At 52.2% G+C, this 18,401-nt stretch overlaps 1 protein-coding gene across 2 annotated transcripts in view; it reads right to left on the bottom strand.

Moving 5' to 3' along the window:
- The window catches only part of Bcar3 (BCAR3 adaptor protein, NSP family member), a 110,649-nt gene that overhangs the window by 13,660 nt on the left and 78,588 nt on the right, over positions 1-18,401 (bottom strand). For both annotated transcript variants that reach the window (XM_028881449.2, XM_028881450.2), the window contains 4 exons: positions 12,637-12,765; positions 8,954-9,396; positions 6,022-6,125; positions 4,353-5,005 (listed from right to left, as the gene is read on the bottom strand). In XM_028881449.2, coding sequence (XP_028737282.1) covers positions 4,353-5,005; positions 6,022-6,125; positions 8,954-9,396; positions 12,637-12,765 — 1,329 coding nt within the window. The remainder of the gene's footprint in view (positions 1-4,352; positions 5,006-6,021; positions 6,126-8,953; positions 9,397-12,636; positions 12,766-18,401) is intronic.

Raw genomic sequence — 18,401 nt, 5'->3', positions numbered from 1 at the left:
GTTCCTGTGTTTTATCTGGTGGGCTGTCCTCTGCCATAATCGCTCCAGGAATGCAAGCAGTGCAAAGATCTTTATAATATGCCCCCACACACACAAATGTCTGCATGTTCAGCAATGTGAAACCTGGCCTTAAGCTTCTGCAGCCGAGCAAGGCAACTGTCGTCAGCCCTGGGGGTGGGGATCAGCTTGAGGACCTGGCTGTCTAGTGGTGATGCCCAGGACAGTTTTCAGGCTTCAATCTCGGCTCACCACTGCAGTTTCAATTCGCCTTCCTCAAGGGCTTTGCCAAGGATTCACATGACTATTTGAAAATACAAGCTGTGAATCATTGGCCACGTGGAAAGGGCTAATTCTGTCCAGATCTCAGGAAAGAGAGTTCCACCTTGACCACGGCAAGGCATTCCATATGATGGCCTTTCATGAGTTTAGATCATCATCCTGCCAGAGATTCTAAGCCCTGTACCTTTGGGGTACACTGTAACCCACACCTTCTACACAATAAGACCGAAGGGCTCACCACTGACCGTTTTCTTCTGGAAGCACTAGTTGGCATTCTGGGGGCTCCGTTCTGAAAGCAAGAAGCCTCCATTCTGACTTAAGTGTAAGTCAGCCATCATCAGATCCCTTTCCTGGACTGCATGTACTTTCCAGGGCCAAGCTAGAGGACTAAGGGATGTGGAGCCCACACTTGGGGCCTGAGTCCTCTGGGGACTATAGAGGAGGGGGGAGGCAGTGTTGACTGTGGGCTGCCCCTACCTTGGCAGGGCAGGGTGGCATACATGCCCTCCTTCTACCCTCCAGGTCTCACTTGCCATCACTCTGTGAAGCCTCTGGACCCATCCCTCCACACCCCACTTCACGGCCACTGCAGTGGGCAGGAGCCCTGGGGGGGTCCCTGGCCTGGCCTTCTTCTCGGTTACCACGAGGCCTAAACTGCAGTCCGATTGCCAGGCCCAGTCACTGGCTGTGCTGGCTCTGCTATCCACAGCACAGAGGACTCAGACCCGCACCCACAGACTCATGGCTTCGTTTCCCTAACGTGATGGGAAAAGGCGCTATAACAGCAAGATCCTGTATGAGCCCAGCAGAAGAAACTTACAAAGGCAATCAGGCCCTTCCCAACCCACCATCCTCCTCCTCTTTAATCCAGAAATGAATCCTGTTTAGACCAACCTCTCCCCCCACGGCTTTTGACAGAAATCCTGGCGCATGTGCCGCCTAGGCACCCGCCAGACACTTTCTGCATTCACCTTGCCAACTCTTGAGCCTTGTCAACTCATTCAGCTGCCCTAATCTCTAGCTGCAAGCTCTTGCCTAGGAAGTCGACCCCTCCTGCACGGAGCATTTCCCAGCCCTGCTGTGGACCAGGTTCTTGTATCCCTGTCTCTCTTAACCCGTTCCCACCAGACAGAAGTCCAGGGTCGAGGTGACAGCAGTTGCCGAGTCGAGGCTGAATCTGTAACAGTGACCAACACCTAGTGCTTGCTCTGGCCAGGCAACGTGCCTGGGCTTCCTCACTGGCCACGTGGGTAGTGATACTCCATCCCACAGATGGAGAGAGGATGAGGGCCATGCAGCTAATGGGCAGTGGTGGGGTTTGGACTCATCCCGAAAGGCCAAGCTTTTGACTACTGGATTTCACTCCAACACTGAAGGACCGGAGGTGGAGGGGTAGCTGTGCCCCACCAGGGTGGGTGAGGAACAAGCCGTGCCCGTCAGTGGGTGGGAGGGGCCCGGGAGTTGGGGATGCTGGACCCTGATGGGCTCCAGCTTCCAGTGTACTCAGAGCCACCCACTGTCCTGATGCCCGTAAGAAGCAGCTGTGCCTGAACTACGTGCTGGGGTGGGGACGGGCACATGGGACCCAGATGCTGCTCTAGGCCTGCTTTTGGCTCCTGGGTGGCCCCATCCCATCGCTGCTACATTTGGGGGTGGGAAACAATTTTCCTGTTGGAAACACTGGCTGTGCCTGGTAGTTCTGGGAAAAAAGCTAGGAATGGGTGGTGGAGGGAAATAAGCGGAGGGCTGAACACAGCCAGCCTTGCCTGGGTGGCTAGGGTGAGCGGTCTAGGCTGCTTTCTCCTTGCTTGCTGGGGACTCCCAGGGAGCTGATCTTCCAGAAGACAGACATGGGAGGGGGCCCATCAGGAGGACAAAATGCACAGGGTGGGAGAGGGAGGCCTGCATGCCTGTCAGGTGACGGCAGACTTGGGCTCTCCTTTCAAGCCCGTCAAAAGCAGTGGGAAGGTTCCAGACCTGTGAAGAGTGAGCAGGCATCTCCCCTTTTCCTCCTCCTAGACATTCAAGCCCTCCTCGACACCCAAGGGCTCACTGCCCCCAGAAAAGGAGCTGTTCTGTAAATACAGACCCCTGTGTGCACAAGGAGCTTCCTCCTAGGGGTCAGGGGTGGGCAGGCAGGCTCACACTAGGTGTGAATCTCTCTCCTCGGGCCTACGGGCATGGTGCTGAACACTCGGACCCAGGGCCCAGCATGACTGACTTGCTGAGACGGAAATTCTCCATCCTCTTGCCGCAGGACAGGAAGGCAAGGATTTAATATTATCCGCCCACCTGTGTGTTCTGTCTGAGGATGTCCAGCCAACCGAGTCCACAAGCGCTGTTCTTTCACAGCAGTCCTGTTTCTCGGCTCTCCCCTTGGGGCCTGCTTAGCTGGGACACCCCTTCTTTGTCTACCAGCATGGACAACCCCCTCAACTGTGAGTGCTGACTTACACAAGTCAACTAGTTACCCTTCCAGCCCTGGATTCAAGAAAAGGGCTTTTTCTACCCAGAATAGCCAGCAGGTATTTAGTGGTTCTTGAGGTTATTTTGGGAGTCCTGTATCAGCTCCAGAACTCCCTGGGGGAATTGCTAGATTAGATATCCAGCTAAGATTCCTGACACGGGAAGGAAAATCCAGCTCTTGAACCAATCCTAACCTTTGAAACTCATGGCCTTCTCTGAGCTGAATGAAATGGGACTTCAGATTTCACTGAGGCCTTATCTGTCATTCAAATGCCCAATGATTAACTACTGTATACTGAGAAGGTGAGTTAAGCCCAAGATGCCCCTTGTCTAAGATCTACTAAGAGCTTATGAACACAGGTCACTGCCCCTATAAAAAAAATGAAGATGAAATGTGTAGATATGGAATGACAGTCACAGGCTTGAAACTGTATCTGTGTGTGATAAACAAGTGTTATTTACAAATCTAAGGGGCCTGGTATTCCACATACCAAGTGTTGTCAGTGGTGACCATTAGGAAACTGAACTGTTTAGTTTTTTATTGTATTTTATGTGTATGGGTGTTTTGCCTGCATGTGTGTCTGTACGATACATGTGTGGCTGGTGCCCACAGACACCAGAAGAGGGAGTGAGACCTCCTGGACCTGGAGTTACATAGGGTTATGAGTGCCATGTGGGGGCTGGGGATCAAATTAGGGTCTTCTGATCCATCTCTCCAGCCTGAGTTTTGAGATTTTTATTACATTTATTTATTCTCTCTCTCTCTCTCTCTCTCTCTCTCTCTCTCTCTCTCTCTCTCTCTCTCTCTGTGTGTGTGTGTGTGTGTGTGTGTGTGTGTGTGTGTGTGTGTGTGTGATGACTTGTGTAGAGGTCAGAGGTCACCTTGTAGGAGTCGGTACTCTCTCTCACCCATGTGGATTCTGGGGATTATTCAGGTCGTGTCTTGGCAGTCAGCACGTATACCTGCTGAGCCATCTCTCAGGCCCAGGAAACTGGATTTTGTATGATTTTATCTTTTCTTCTAATATTCATCTTACAATTTTTCTAACTTCAACAATTCTTGTAAAAAGACAAAAAATAACAAAAAAAAAAAGATCTAGTTGAAGATGATCATCCTAGAGATTGTATCAGTAATAAAATAAATATGGCACATAGGTAAGTATAATGCATAACAGCATAAAATAGCCAGGGCCCCGCAACTCCCGAAACCAGGCTTTCAGCTAAACTCCCTCACCCTCAGCAGTTCAGTTCTGACAGGCCTGAGGGGAATTCCTAACTGAGCACCAGAGAGGAGGAGGAGGAGGAGGAGGAGGAGGAGGAGGAGGAGGAGGGGGAGGAGGAGGATGATTCACAGAAGCTCTTGTCACCAGCAGTTGGGTTCAGGGGCAGGCCTGCCCTCCCTCTGCCCAAGGTGAAGTTTACCAGTTTCCTGATGGGCAAAGGTTGTTCTGATGGTGGTTCCCACCCTGTAAGTAAATCTCCACACCTGCATTTTCCTCTGGCTTTTCCCTATGACAAAGGTGTCTACTTGGCAAGGCAGAGTGCAGCCAGGCAGACCTCCTTACAAGCCTTATGCTGTGGGAAGGGCCCAGCCACACGACACTGACCTTGCAGTCCACGCTCAGCATGTGCTGTGCGATGACCCTGGCATCGTTGTTGGTGAACAGTTCTTTTGCATGCTTCAGCATGGCCGTCTCCAAGGGCTTGTTCTCTGGAGGAAGGAGCTTGGACTCGAAGTCATTGGGTCTGAATGACGACACGGTTTCCATGAGAGGTGGCACAAACGTGGTCTTGTCCTCCTGGCCCTCATCCGCCTGTGCTGCCAGCGGATCCCAAGGTCTCGCTTGGTCATCCCCGTCGAGGATCAAGTAGTTGATACCAGAGTTCCGGGGACCTGAGGCCCCATTCTGTTTGGCTGTCAGCAGCTCCTCATGGCAGCTGTGAGCATGTGAGGGAAGCCTGGCTCCCCCGTCACAGCCCACAGAAAAAGGAGGGTTCAGTTCACAGTAGTTGGCCTCTGAGTTGAGCCAGGCAGACGGAGAGGGGGGAACCTTGAGGAAGGGCACCTTGCAGGGCTTTGGGGGTGGCTTGGGGCACAGCTGGCTGTCTGATCCCCTCAGCGCCTCCCCGGCCCTGGCGTCTGAAGAGAACCGTCGTACCAGCGCCGGACTCAGAGTGGGCTCGCTGCCAGTCCTGAACACGGGGGAGCTGGGGCAAGGGCTTGTGTCCATACCTGAAGACTGAGGGGGCAGCTTGCAGCCTGTGTGGGAGAAAAGAAGGTCAGAGAAAGCTCAGTTGTCTGGAGAACAGAAAACAAAACAGGAGTGACAGCTCCCAGCTCCCACTCTGCGCCCTCGGGTTCCCTTCTCAGCCACAAAAGAAAGCACAGTGACTTTCTCAGACCAGGTCTGGTCTGTGGCAGTCTAGGACACTGTGAGGCTCCACCTCACTCCCGGAGTCTCAACCCCAGGGGCTGGGCTGTAACGCCAATTTATGGTCACAGCAGGTTGGGACAGTCAGAACAGGAAAACATGTCTTGGGCAGTGAATACCAGAAACAGAAGTCTCCAGCCACAGAGCATGAAGGGCTCTGAGTCACTCTCAAAGTCCGGGTGGATCTCAGCAAGAGATGCCAGGCAGGTAGACAGACAGACGTGCCAAGGTAAGCCGCACAGAAACCGTCTACAGAGGGGAACTAGGGGAAATCGCTCTGTGGTCCCATGGAAGGCTACATCCAGAAGAAACGAAATACCGCCCCACTAACGCTGAATGCTTATGGCTTTCCCAAGCCCTACACCCCACCGCCCTCCCGGTCCTGAAAAGAGCAGAGAAGCCGAGAGGTGTCCGTGGACAGCCGCTCTGTTAGCGGCCCCAGGACCAGCTGAGCCACTGCTACACAGGGTGGGGGTGGGCGTGGGGGGCACTGAGGAGCGGGCTCTTCTTTCCTGATGCCCCACCACTTATCAAAAGGGTTGGAAATGTAAAAAGCCTGGATGCGAATGCTAGGCAACCCTCTCCCTTAATAGTTCCTCAGTTCCTTCAACTGCAAAATGAGGAGAGCTGCCCACTCTGAAGGCCGGTTATGGGACTTACATGCTGGAATGGCAAAGCATTGAGCTTGGTGTGCCCCAACCACACAGCTCTGCTAACCTCCCCTCCAGGCTGCAGGTATGGAGTCTTCAGAGCCGGGGGCTTGTTCAGGCAGAAGAAGCCTGACGCCCCGACGGCAACTAGGACCACACTCCCACCCCCCTCCCTGAGACTCCCACACACCTACCTATGGGCAGGTGAGTCTCCGACTGGTGGGCTTTGAGGGCTAAGGCCCTCCTGTCCTGCACATGATCCAGGCAGGCGGGCTGGCTGCCACTCTTCTCTTTGTTCCTGAAGCCAGAGACCAGGCACAAACGTGTCATTAAGTAGTAAAAACTTTCTTTAGGCAACGTCACGGAAAGTTAAGGAAAGAAATCTTCCAGAATGAGCACAGCGCGTACCCTAACAGTAGAGGAATGGCCACAGAGGAGAAGGAGGAGGAACCGACGGGGTGTGCTGAGTCCCCAGGGCCAAGGCAGCCAAGTCCTAGGAGGCCTCCTCACCCCTTCCATCCTGTTGAACAGAACAGGGTGAATGAATGGGTCACGATCCTCTGGGGTCAGCAAGGAAGAATCTGATGAATGGGAATGTGTACTTTTAAAAAATCTTGAAGTGATTCTCACTCCCTGGGGAAATGACTTATTTAGCTAACATGACTTTTCCACAATGGATCAATGTCAGCTGGAAGGAAGCGGGAGGCTACTCCATGTCAGCACTCCTTCCTCCCCACCCCTAAATAATCCGCAGATCCCACGGGGTCTTATCTTCCCGGCTGTGCCTGGGGCACCCGCAGGGTCACCAAAGGGCAACTGGGAGGCCCAGGGCACACCCGCACAGGGGCACAACCACACAGGGGCAAGGTAGAGCCCAGTGGAACTTGAATCACTTTTCCGGTCACTCCCTCCTCCGTCCTTTCTGATTCACATCGGAGCTTGTTCAATTACACTCAGCAGGAGACTGGATTCTCTCAATAGAGGAGGGACCAGCCAGGCTGCAGGGAACGGATCCCCCACCCCCACCCCAGCCCACCCCACCCCAGCATAAACCATGCTCACACAAACCCATTCTGCCCTACCTTTGGGAAACAAAACAAACTTCCAGCAAACCTCTCAAAGATAAGTAAGTCAAGACGGGGCAAATTCCAAAAGGGAATGGCTTCTGAGGAATGATATTTGAGCCGTGTCCACCATGATCAATGATCAAACGTTCAGATTCCAGGAGCCCAGAGCGGCTGGACCGGTGGAATGCAACCTGCCCGAGAACACACACCTTTTGCCCGGGGCCTGAGGCGGCCAGCCAAGAAGCATGGCCAGTATCAGAGCAGGAGGCAGCGGGCCAAAGCTGACGTGGGGAAGCCACCAAAGGGCAGCAGGGCCGGGTGACAAGCCCATTAAGGCCACTGGTCATGCTGAGGTCACCCTCCCTCCACCTGGAGTGTGGGGGCTGCCGCCCGTGGGAGGCTGTAGCAGAGCCTCTACATCCCAGAGAACAATCAGAACAGCATCTCTGATCTCCATCCCTGCCTCCCTGCTGACACCCAAGCCTTGACTTTTGCCTCCCCCTGCAGATAATAACAGCTCCCAGGAACGCTGTTAGCACTTTACTGAAAGTAAACACTTTCCATTTCTCACGCCATTTAACCCTCGCCAGTCCCATGCTTCCAGATGCAGAAAGGGACTCCCAGAGAAGCGAAGGTCTCCGCCCAGGGCTGCACAGCTAGCCACATGGAGCCAGCATGGAGCCACAGGTTCTGAGTCAGCTGCTGACTAACATGAACCAGGGAACACAGCTGTAATTTATGACACTCGCATAGTCCTGCATTCCATGAGGCGTTTTGCCGTTTTAGAAATTATAGTTTATATTTTCCCCTGGCCCAGACAGAAATGCAGAGAGGGGAACGGACACGTTGTTCACTTCTACACGGGAACTCAGAAGCCAGGAGTGGAGGCAGGGCTGCGGCATGGTATGGAATCAGGCTGCGTCTCAGCCTCTTTCCTCCCACCTGCTCTGGCAGTTGGATCTGTGAAGGATTCTCGGCTCTGGAAGCCAGAGCTACACAAATATCGAGCTCTCCTCTCAGCCCTTTCCTGCCCTGGTCTCTGAATGTTTCTGTTCATTCCCAGGGGCACAGAGCGGGTGGCTGTCATACCTATCTTCCTGGCTGTGCTTGGAGCACCCACAGATGACCTCCAACTGAGTTAGAGGCAGAGCGGCAGGCAGGTCACCAAGCGACAACTGGGAGGCCCGGGGCACACCCGCACAGGGGCAAGCCCTCCACACCTCCAGTCCTTCAAACCCTCTGTTCCCTTCAAGTCACCCCTTTTCCAAGCTACCAGTCCGAGACCTCAACACTGACCCCTGCTGGATGCTGACACCATCATGTCCACAGCCCCCGCTCAGATAAAATGACCTTTTCCTCCAAGGCATACCTCTCTCCTCAAAGTCACTGGTACGTCGCCTAGGTGGTCTTCTCAGTCTCCCCCCAACCTCAAAGACCCCAGAAGCCTAGCTTTTCTCTCTGTCTCTCCCTTCCAGCCTGGGCCCCTCCTGAAACCCTAACTGACTTTCTTGCTTCATTCAGTCTCTCTCTTCAGTGTATGTCTACTGCTGCCCAGTTCTGGTTTAGGATTTATTCACCAAACCAAGCTTTTGTAACCCCTTAGCCTGGCACAAAGGCCTCCAGCATTAGCTGGGGTTTCCCCCTTCCCCATCCTTCCCTTACATAGGTCCTCTGTCCTAGACTGACCAATCAACCCTCCGGGCTCCTCTGGCCCTTGACTCTTTGCAGTGTCCTCCAAACACCCCCTTGCCTTCAGAGCAACCTCTCCCCTGCTCAGCCCCCACCGCCCCCATGCCTCTTGTTGCTATTTTTTTTTTTTTTTTGAAATGGGGGTTCATTCTGTAACCTACCAGGAAGGCCTTGGACTTGGGACAGTCTCCCCACTTCAGCCGGAGATGATAGGCATGCATTATACACCCGGCTCCACCACCTGCTTTTCACGCTCTTAACTAGGAACTAATCATGCACATCTCGTAACAGCTGTCCACTCACAGTGAGTGTAGGAGCACCCTCTACTCTCCTTGGCCTAAGCTGGGCCCCCAGCACCCCTCACACCTACCTGAGGAGGTTTCCGCGGGGCAGGCTGTGTTCCCGAGCCTGGATGCTAGCCGCGGTGAGGCTCAGCCTCTTAGCCATATCTGGCCTTCCATCCGCAAAGCTGCCTTCCCGGCCGTAGCCCGGTGAGGTGCCGTAACGCTCCTCCAGACACCAGAGGGGCACCGTCCTGTTGATGGGCTGGAAGATGATGGCACCGCTCTGCTGGGAGATGGGCCGCCGGTTGCCCACGTAGCAACGCACCAAACCGGGGATGGAGTCAAAGCTCTCCATCTCGAACTGGTACTGCACACGGCTGTAGGCCTCGCTGAGCCGCAGAACAGTCCGGTTGATCTTAAAGTGCTGAGCGAGGTTCTTCCACTGACAGGTCAGGACAAAGTTTCCTGGACTAGACAGGGAGTCGCGAACCAGGAAATCACCATCTCGCTGCACGAGGTTTTCAGATACCTGTAGATGAAATGGTGAATGAGGTGCAGGAAAGGCAGAAGTCAGTGCTGCTATGACTCTTCTTTCTGTGTGTGAGCGTGTGTGTGTGTGTGTGTGTGTGTGTGTGTGTGTGCATCCGTGCAGAGACCAGAGGGTAATCCTGCGTGCCAGTCCTTAGGCACAATCCATCTTTTCTTGAGACAGGGCCTCCCACTGGCCTGGAACTCTCCAAGTAGACTAGGCTAGCTGGCCAGCAAGCCAGGGATCTGCTTCTGTCTCCCCATTGCATGTGTTGCCACATCTGGCTTTCCTTTTTTCGTCTGTCTGTCTCCCTGCCTCCCTCCCTCGCTCTCTCTCTTTTTATGTGGTTTCTGGGATTCGATCCTTGTCCTTACACGATGACCGTTTTACCAGCTGAGCCGTCCCCTAGCATTCCTTCTGTCCTCAGATCTTTATAGTCTGTGAAATGTCACCCAGGAAGTACTGGCTAGCTGGGTATGGCCATGCGCAACCGTAACCCCGGTGCTCGGGAGACTAACACAGGACTGTCGTCGGTCTGAGGCCAGCCTGGGATACACAATACATCTGAGGTCAGCCCTCTCTCAAAAACAAAACACCCAAACTATTTATTGACCTTCCTCCACATGCCCAGCACTGCTGCGGGCCCAGGGGACACAGTCGTGACAAAGGGTACTTCTGCAGGGGCTTTCAACGTTTACTGTAGCCACTGGTATGTGTCAGGTGTCTCGAAGGAGAAGAAAACTTTAGAAGGGAGACAGGGTGCTTGGGAGGGTTATCTTTCAAATGAGGGTGGTCAGGAAGATGTCACAGGAACATGACATTAACACAGACTTGAAGGATGTAGAACGGCAGGAAGAAATGAGACTGTGTGCCCTGTGGGTCTCTGACTTTCCTTCTAACCAAGGAAGGGAGAAGGAGCAGGAGGCTGTTTTGGTGCCTAGACATGCTCCTAAGATTCCTGTCTACAAAGCAAGATGAGCCCAGGGAGGACATGGTGTGTTCTGGACAGGCTAGGAGGCTAGAAAAAAAGAGTCACTTGAGGTTCCTTCACCTCACAAAGTTATGAAGGTAACACATTTGCATATATAAAATATGCAAAACACCAGTGCAATGCCTGTCACACAATGGACACCCCAAATAGGCAACCACTATGATGGTGATGTGTACAGCAAAGGATTATACTGTATCAGTCATTTTGGAGCCTGACCACCTAGCTTTGCATTCTCCCCCAGATGTGTGCCTAGACAAATTATATAAGCTTTTTGTGGTTCAGTTACATCATCTATAAGATATAGATAATGTTATTGCTTACAGAGTGGCTGAAAGTTTCAAAGGGATAGAATGCTGGCACATTATTATCATTGCCATGAGGTTTCAGTTACCCAGTCCAGATGATGCATTACCGAGAGTTCACCTTCCTGGCGCACTAAGAAGGACGGCAGTGAGGGCAATTTTTTCTAGGATATTCTAGCATCCAAGTGATGCTATACTTCTGCTAGCTCAGAATAGTGTGCTACCATGGTTACTTTATAAAATTGCATCTTTGCCTTAAAATACATTTTCACACAGAAATTCCATTCCCCAGAATCGAGCCAGTAGAAAGAATTATAGGTCTGAACATGGCAGTTATCTTACAGGATGTTGGTCAGACTGCGAGAAACACTCTAAGTACCCAATAAATTGTGATGCATGTGTGTGATGGACACATACTCAGTGTGCGCTGGTGCAGGAGGATATTTTACAGCCAGAGTGAATTCCCAGGGCACATCATTAAGTGAAGAAAGTGGGCCAGAGAAAGCATAAGATCTCCTACTTAAGGAGGTCTGGAAAGATATACACCAAAATGTTCATAATGACTATCTCCAGGGGAGACAACTAGGGATAAGAGCTGAATTTTCTTTTCTGTTAGCTGTATTTTCCACAATCAATTTTTTAGATTTTTATTTATTCTTATTTTATGTGCATTAGTGTTTGGCCATGAGTGTCAGATCCCCTGGAACTAGAGTCACAGACAGTTGTGAGCTGCCACGTGGGTACTGGCAATTGAACCCAGATCCTCTGGAAGAGCAGTCAGTGCTCTTAACCGCTAAGCCATCTCTCTACAGCTCCCTCTACAATGAATTTTAAGATTATGCACACACACACACACACACACATCAAGATTGAAATAAGAATTATTTGATAGTGTTAAGAAATTTGGGGCTGAGGCAGGCAGCGGTGGCACACACCTTTAATCCTAGCACTTGGGAGGCAGAGGCAGGTGGATCTCTGTGAGTTCAAGGCCAAACCTGGTCTACAGAGCAAGTTCTGGGACAGCCAGGGCTACACAGAAAAACCCTGTCTCAAAACAAACAAACAAACAAACAACAACAACAACAAAAACCCCATAACTAACTACATAAATAAATAAATAAATTTGGGGCTGGCTTAGCAGGTAAAGGCACTTGCTGCCAAGCTGATGACTGGAGTTCAAATCTCTGGAATTCACATGACAGAAAGACAGAAAGGATTCCCATGAATCGTCTTCTGATCTCCAAGTGTGCTGTGGCACCCCACCCCACCCCCCGACACACAATGAATAAATGAATGTAATAATTTAAAAAATGAGATCAGTTACACCAAAGACAATCTTTAAAGCACGCCACCATTCTCCTTAGACTTGTTCATCCATTTCCTGTTCTGTTGTCCTTGGGTAACGACCGGCCAGACTTTGCTTATAATAAAAACCCATGGGTGACTGTACACCTCAGCTCTGCAGACTTAAGTCTATTTTTCAATTCTTATAGTATTAAATAAAAACTTTATGGATGACAACCACATAAAAGATAAGCTGTGGGCCCTGGGATAATCCCCCTGCCTGCCCACCCTTGGGTCACAGGACCCAGCAGAGAAGAAAGAGAGACAGTGGACACTTGCTGGCCCAGTTGGAGCAGAGGTGGCTTTGTCAGTCTGTGCCACCTGCCTGGTCATCTGAGATAAGTCACTCTTCAAAAAAGGGCATAATTATCTGAACCCTAGCCATCCACCTACTTCCGGCAGCTGGTGCCTCCTGCCCACATGTATGTAGACTCCAGGAGCGCTGGCCTTTCCTCTGTAACTGGAAATGTATTTGGAGTCCCGCCTTTGGCTCTTCCCGAGGTCTAAGTTAAGTTGCGTTATAGTGCTAGAGTTCTGTGATCTTTGAGCTGGACCCCACAGTCCCGCCAGTATGACATTGCCTCAGGAGAGCAGATCACATACCTGCCGGGGGATCCGGCCGTGGTACCAGGCGTGGCTCCGCAGGTCCTCGCTGCTCAGCAGCAGCTCCTCCTCCAATTCCTTCTTCAGCCTCTCGGGGGTCCTGTCCATGATGTGCCTCTCCTTGGAGAACTGCAACACAGAGTGGACAGTGACTTCACCTTCCCCAGGCCATGCCAGCCAGAGATGGCCGCCGCCGCCTCCTCGCTGGTCCTCTGCTGTGCCGAGCAGAGCGGCGTAGACCCAAAGCTGCATTCAGGAAGAGAACTGGAGACGGATTACAATTAGCCGCGACCTTTCGCTTCCCCAGCTGCAGGTACAGAATGAAGTCTTCACCTGGGCGTGCGCGGAGTGCTGCCAGGGAAATGGACTCACAAAGCAGTGAGCTGATGGAGAGGTGTAAGGGACAGAGGAACACAGCTCTTCCTCTGGGAGCTTCCTCCTTCTCTTTTATAACTGCCCGAACGTGGAGCTGGGAAGGACAGCAGTTCCCCAGTGGCCTCTGACCTGGGCCTCAGGGCCAGTGTAGCCCAAAGCACAGTCCTTGAGACTAGTAGCAAAGGCTCTGATAGTCCTCTTTTTCCTTTTTATTTGTTGCTGTAGGCAAACTCCAGTTCAAGAATTAAGTTAGTTTATAAAAGACTTTTAAGCAGATGGCGCAGTTTTATGACCCTTAAATCTAATAAGAGATGTCTGAGTGACACATGACTGTTAAAATGATTTTTGAAGATTTCTTTTTCAAAAGATCTTATTTATTTTCATTTTATTTGTCTGGGTGTTTTGCCCGCATTTTTATCTGTGTACCACATGTATACAATGACTGGAGGCCAGAAGAGGGAGTCAGATCCTCTGAAACTGGAGTTCCAGATGGTTCTGAGCCACCATGTGGTGCTGGGGACTGACTCTTAACTACTGAGCCATCTCTCCACGAGTTAGAGATAACTCTTTTGCTGTGTTATGTGTATATGAATGTTGGAGTTTGCACATGGACGGATGCACACGTATGTGCCTGTCGCTTCCTGTGGTTGATATTGGGCATCTTCCTTGATGGAGCTCCACCTTATATATTGATTGAGGCAGGGTCTCTGACTGAACCCAGAGTTCTGAATTTTGGCTAGTCTGGCTAGCCAGCTGGCTCTAGGATTTCCCAGTCTCTACCTTCCGTACTGGTCACCATACCCAACCTGTTTTTGTGGAGTTCTGAGGATCAACACTCTGGTCCTCACGCCTACACGACAAGCGCTTTACCCACTACGCCATCTGTCTCCCTGGTCCCCACCCCCTTTTTTGGAGCCAGGGTCTTGCTATCTCTATAGACTTGGCTGGGCATGAATTAATAATCCTCCTGCCTCAGCCTCTCAAATGCTGGGATTACAGGTATATGCCAATATACCCAGTGTGCTGGCTAGTCTTTTTTTTTTTAATCAGCTTGACACAAGCTGTAGTCATCTGAGAGAGGGGAACAGCAATTGAAAATAAACATCTCCAGAAGACTGGGCTATAGGCAAGCCTGCAGGGCTCTTCCTTAATTAGTGACTGAGGTGAGAAGGCCATTGTGGGTGCTGCCACCTCTGGGCTGCTGGTCCTGGGTTTTACAAGAAAGCAGGCTGAGCAAGCCATGATGAGCAAGCCAGTGAGCAGCGCCCCTCCACAGCCTCGCATGGGCTCCTGCCTCCAGGCTCCTGCCCTGTTTAAATGCCTGCCTTGACTTCCCTCAGTGAGGGACTGTCCCCTGGACGCGTAAGCTGAAATAAACCCTTTCCTCCTCAAGTTACTTAGTCATGGTGTTTCACCACAGCAACAGCCACCTTAGCGGAGACACGCAGCTTGAATACATTCTGTTGTTGTTGTTAAAATGAAAAACTGGTCCTTTGCCCCAGATAGCTTGAGAGCATTGTACAGCAATGACAGCAGAGTTTCTGGGCGGTGACACTGGTCACAGATTGGATTTAGAATCACTCCTGTGTAGGCACGTACACTAAATGTGACCCCTCCTGGGTGTGGGGACCACTCCCTGAATGTTACATAGGAAGGGAAAGCCGGTCCCTGGGCTTCCCCAAGCCCCCCAGCTTTCTCTCCAGATGCCTCAAAGAACCACAGAATTACTCTTCACACACTGCTTAACCACGAAGGGTTCCCCCCAAACATTCCCCCACCAAGCAAAGCACAGTCAGACTCGGGGTTAACTGTGTGTGCAACCCTTCACGGTGCTGGCTAGCAAGGTTCGGGTGGATGTCGGGGTGGTCCTTCACCTTCCCTCCGCTTCCCACCCTCCTCCTCCTCTCTCGTGACCGTGGGGCAGGCATTCAAAGGTGGTTCTGTTCATCCGGTTCATGTGAGACAGGGTCTCACGCTGTCACCCAGACTGGCCTAGAACTCACTAGGAAACCCAGAGAGGCAGGCCTCCACGTCACAGCGGTGCTTCCGATTCCGCCTGCAGAGTGCTGGGATTAGAGGTGTGAGCCACTATGCCTAGCGAGGGACATTTGATGAATGGGATTTATATCAAAGATGAACAGGGCTGGCTGTCTGTGGCGCTTGTGGGCTGCACACTTGGGCTGCACACAGCAGTGTTTGGCAGGGCAGCTCTCGGCATTAATTATGCAAAGCTACATCTGAAGACTCGTGCATGGATGGGAAGGTGTCAACTGATGGCTGTCTATTATCTGTCTCCCCTCCTGCTAGATGACTCTAAGTTTCATGGGGAAGGAACTCACTCTGTCAACCTTTTCCCCACAGCAGGGCCTCAGGCAGGCAGGGCCTGAACACCTCAAGAACTCAGTAATGCCGCAGGAACAGACGTCCCAGGACGAGGCTCCCGAGGCTTCTCTTGGCTGTGGGGCTTTCTCTCTTCTCCCAGATCATCTGCAGTTTTATTTTTCCTGTGCACGCCGCCATTCAACACAAAGATGACGTTCCTCGCTGCCTTTTATAGGACGGGGTTTCTCTGTGTAGCTCTGCGCCTGTCCTGGAACTCACTTGGTAGCCCAGGCTGGCCTTGAACTCACAGAGATCCGCCTGGCTCTGCCTCCCGAGTGCTGGGGCTAAAGGTGTGTGCCACCACCGCCCAGCCTCTCACTGCCTTTTATAGGGTGCTGCACTGAAGTCCGGCCAAGGAAGATCGAGTTTCAGAGTTAAAGGGACCTCTGGGGTGGTGTGAGAGAGCCAGCACCCCAACAATAGCCTAGACTATGGGGGGGAGCCATAGCTAGGGACAACGGCACAGAAGGCTGGAACAAAGCCGGGGTACCGATACCCAAGGGGCCCACACACCAACTTGAGGACACCTGGTCCCCCGCTTTCACTGGGAAGGCTCATGAACCCTATGATTTTGGGAGCGCCTCCCCAGGGTGGCTGTTCTGAAGCCTAACCCACATTGCAAACCTAGTCGCTCTTGAGTCACCCCGACAGGGAGTCCCACTTACGCCCTGGTGTTGTACCCCGAGCCCACGTCCAGGTTTGAGCTGGGACAATGGGGAGGATCTAAACGTGTACAGCCAGCTCTACTATCATCTTGGAGATTTTATCTGCTCCCACCCAAAATGCTATTCCTCTACTTGCTACTGTGTTCTCCTCGCGGGGCCCCAACATCCAGACCCCTGCTCCCCTCCCCCCCTTCGGCATGGGCTCACCCTGTAACTTCTCCTCTAAAGCACTCTGCACTCTTACCTGCCACCAAGCTATACATTCAGCTGGCCCTCCTGTGACTTTTGCCCTGACTCCTTAGAGGGAAATCCATAATTACTGCTCATGGTTTCCGGGCTCCCAAACAGGCTGTGACAGCGTGCTGTAGGAGATGGGGTGACAAGGAGGCACCCAGACGGGAGGAAAGGGGAGTGTTGACATGGACCTTCCCTAGTGCCTGAGATGGAGGCCAGACTTTACAACATGCTCATGGACTGCCGTGGGGAACCTGTGTACCACCTCTTGGACTGAAGAAGGGATGTCACGGGCTCCCCGCTTAGGGCCACCACATGCGTAAGGGGTGGTTTTGGAGGGAGTGGGTACCCTCTAAAACTTCCACTTGTTGTTGGAGACAGGTCTTGGCTAGCCTCGAACTCAGCTCCCTGAGATGTATATTCTCCAGCTGCCAGACAGAGAGCCACAGCAAGAAAATTCAGGGACCAGTTTTCTCTCTCACATGCTCGCCACACTGAGACGGGGCCATTTTCTCTCTGGGCTCCACCCCTATCTACCTACCAAATCTGAACTTCGTTCTAGAGGGCAAGTCTGGTCTCCCTGTTTCTCACAGGCTTCTCTTTTATTTTTATACGCTCTCTGACATTTTCATACCTGTATACGACACAATGTATCTTCTTGGTCATATCCACCCCTAACTGCCCCCCTCCAGCTCTCCCCAGGACCCCACTATTGCATCCAAGTTTCCCGGCCAACTTCCCAATTCATTTCCTCACTGAGTCCCCTTAGTGCTGCCCAGACGCACGTGAGCATTGGGTCACGCACGGGGTGGGGCACGAGGAACCTACCAGTGGCCACGCTCTCAATGAGAAGTGACTCTCTCTCCCACAGCCGTCATCAGCCGTCAATAGTTCCTCAGCTAGGGGTCAGGCCTTGAGAGACCCTCCCTCCTCTGTGCTGGAGTGTGTGTGTGTGTGTGTGTGTGTGTGTGTGTGTGTGTGTGTATGAGAGGGGGGAGGGAGAGGGAGAGGTTTTCTCTGGGTAGCCCCAGATGTCCTGAAACTCACCATATAGACCAGGCTGCCCTTGAACTCGAAGCTCCGCCTTCCTCTGCCTCCTGCCCCCCCCCCCCCAGTGCTGGGATTAAAGGTACCTCACCACCCCTGGCCCTCCCTGCTTAGCCTTGTGTGGGTCTAGTGTAGGGAACCATGGCCGCTGTGGTTTCATGTGTGCTGCAGTCACGTCATATCCAGAGAGCACTCAGAGTATTCCTCCCCAATTTGTCTCTCCCCAATTTGTCTGGAGGGGAAGGAGAGGGTGGCCTGGTAGAGGCTCCGGCTCTCACGAGCGCCAACCACAGCTATGTAGGGCTCAGTCACCCAAAGAAAGGAAGCCACTCAAGTCTGGATCAGGGGCGTTCTGCCCACCAGTCCTGCAGCTTTATTCCAGGAGCTGAAACTATCCACAATCCAATGGGACAGAGGCGGAGGCAGGCAGGACCCGCAGCTTGCCTGATTTTAAGCCGAGTTCCTAACTCCTGTATCAAGGTCACCCTTAACCCCGGACCCGTGTGTAAATGAGCATCCAAGTCCCACCATCGGCACTGGAGTCTGAGCTGAGAGCAGAGAGCTGATGTGTGAGCAGATGGACACAGTGCGTGAGACCCACTGTTGTCCAGCTGACCCGAAGACTGGCTAGCAAATTCCTAAGTCACTATAAATTGATGTCTTTGATAGTGATCTGAATTACCAGCATTTTGTTGTCGCTGTCTGAGACGAGATTAATGCAGTCTGGGCCAGTCTTGAACTCACTGTGTAGCTAAGGGTGGCTTTGAAGTCCTATACCTCTTACCTCTGCCTTCCAAGTGCTAGGATACAGGCATAGACCACCACCCATGGCTCTGGCACTGGTGTCCTAATAACCCTGATGTTAACAGATGTTACAGCGCAGTATTTAAGAGCATGGGCCAGTTGGCCATCTCAGTCCAGAAGCCACAGTAATATTGAACAGCTGTGTGGTCTTGGGCAAGTGACATTAATTCTTCGCTAGAGCCTGAGATTCCCTGTCTGCTAAGTGGGGATAATATGCCACATGATGTTAACAGGGACCAAATGAGTGGGTATCTGTAA

Source organism: Peromyscus leucopus, chromosome 6 (assembly GCF_004664715.2).
Source record: "Peromyscus leucopus breed LL Stock chromosome 6, UCI_PerLeu_2.1, whole genome shotgun sequence".
Classification (NCBI taxonomy): domain Eukaryota; kingdom Metazoa; phylum Chordata; class Mammalia; order Rodentia; family Cricetidae; genus Peromyscus; species Peromyscus leucopus.
The sequence above is the reverse complement of the archived record's forward strand: the minus strand, read 5'-3'. Positions and strand labels throughout refer to the sequence as shown.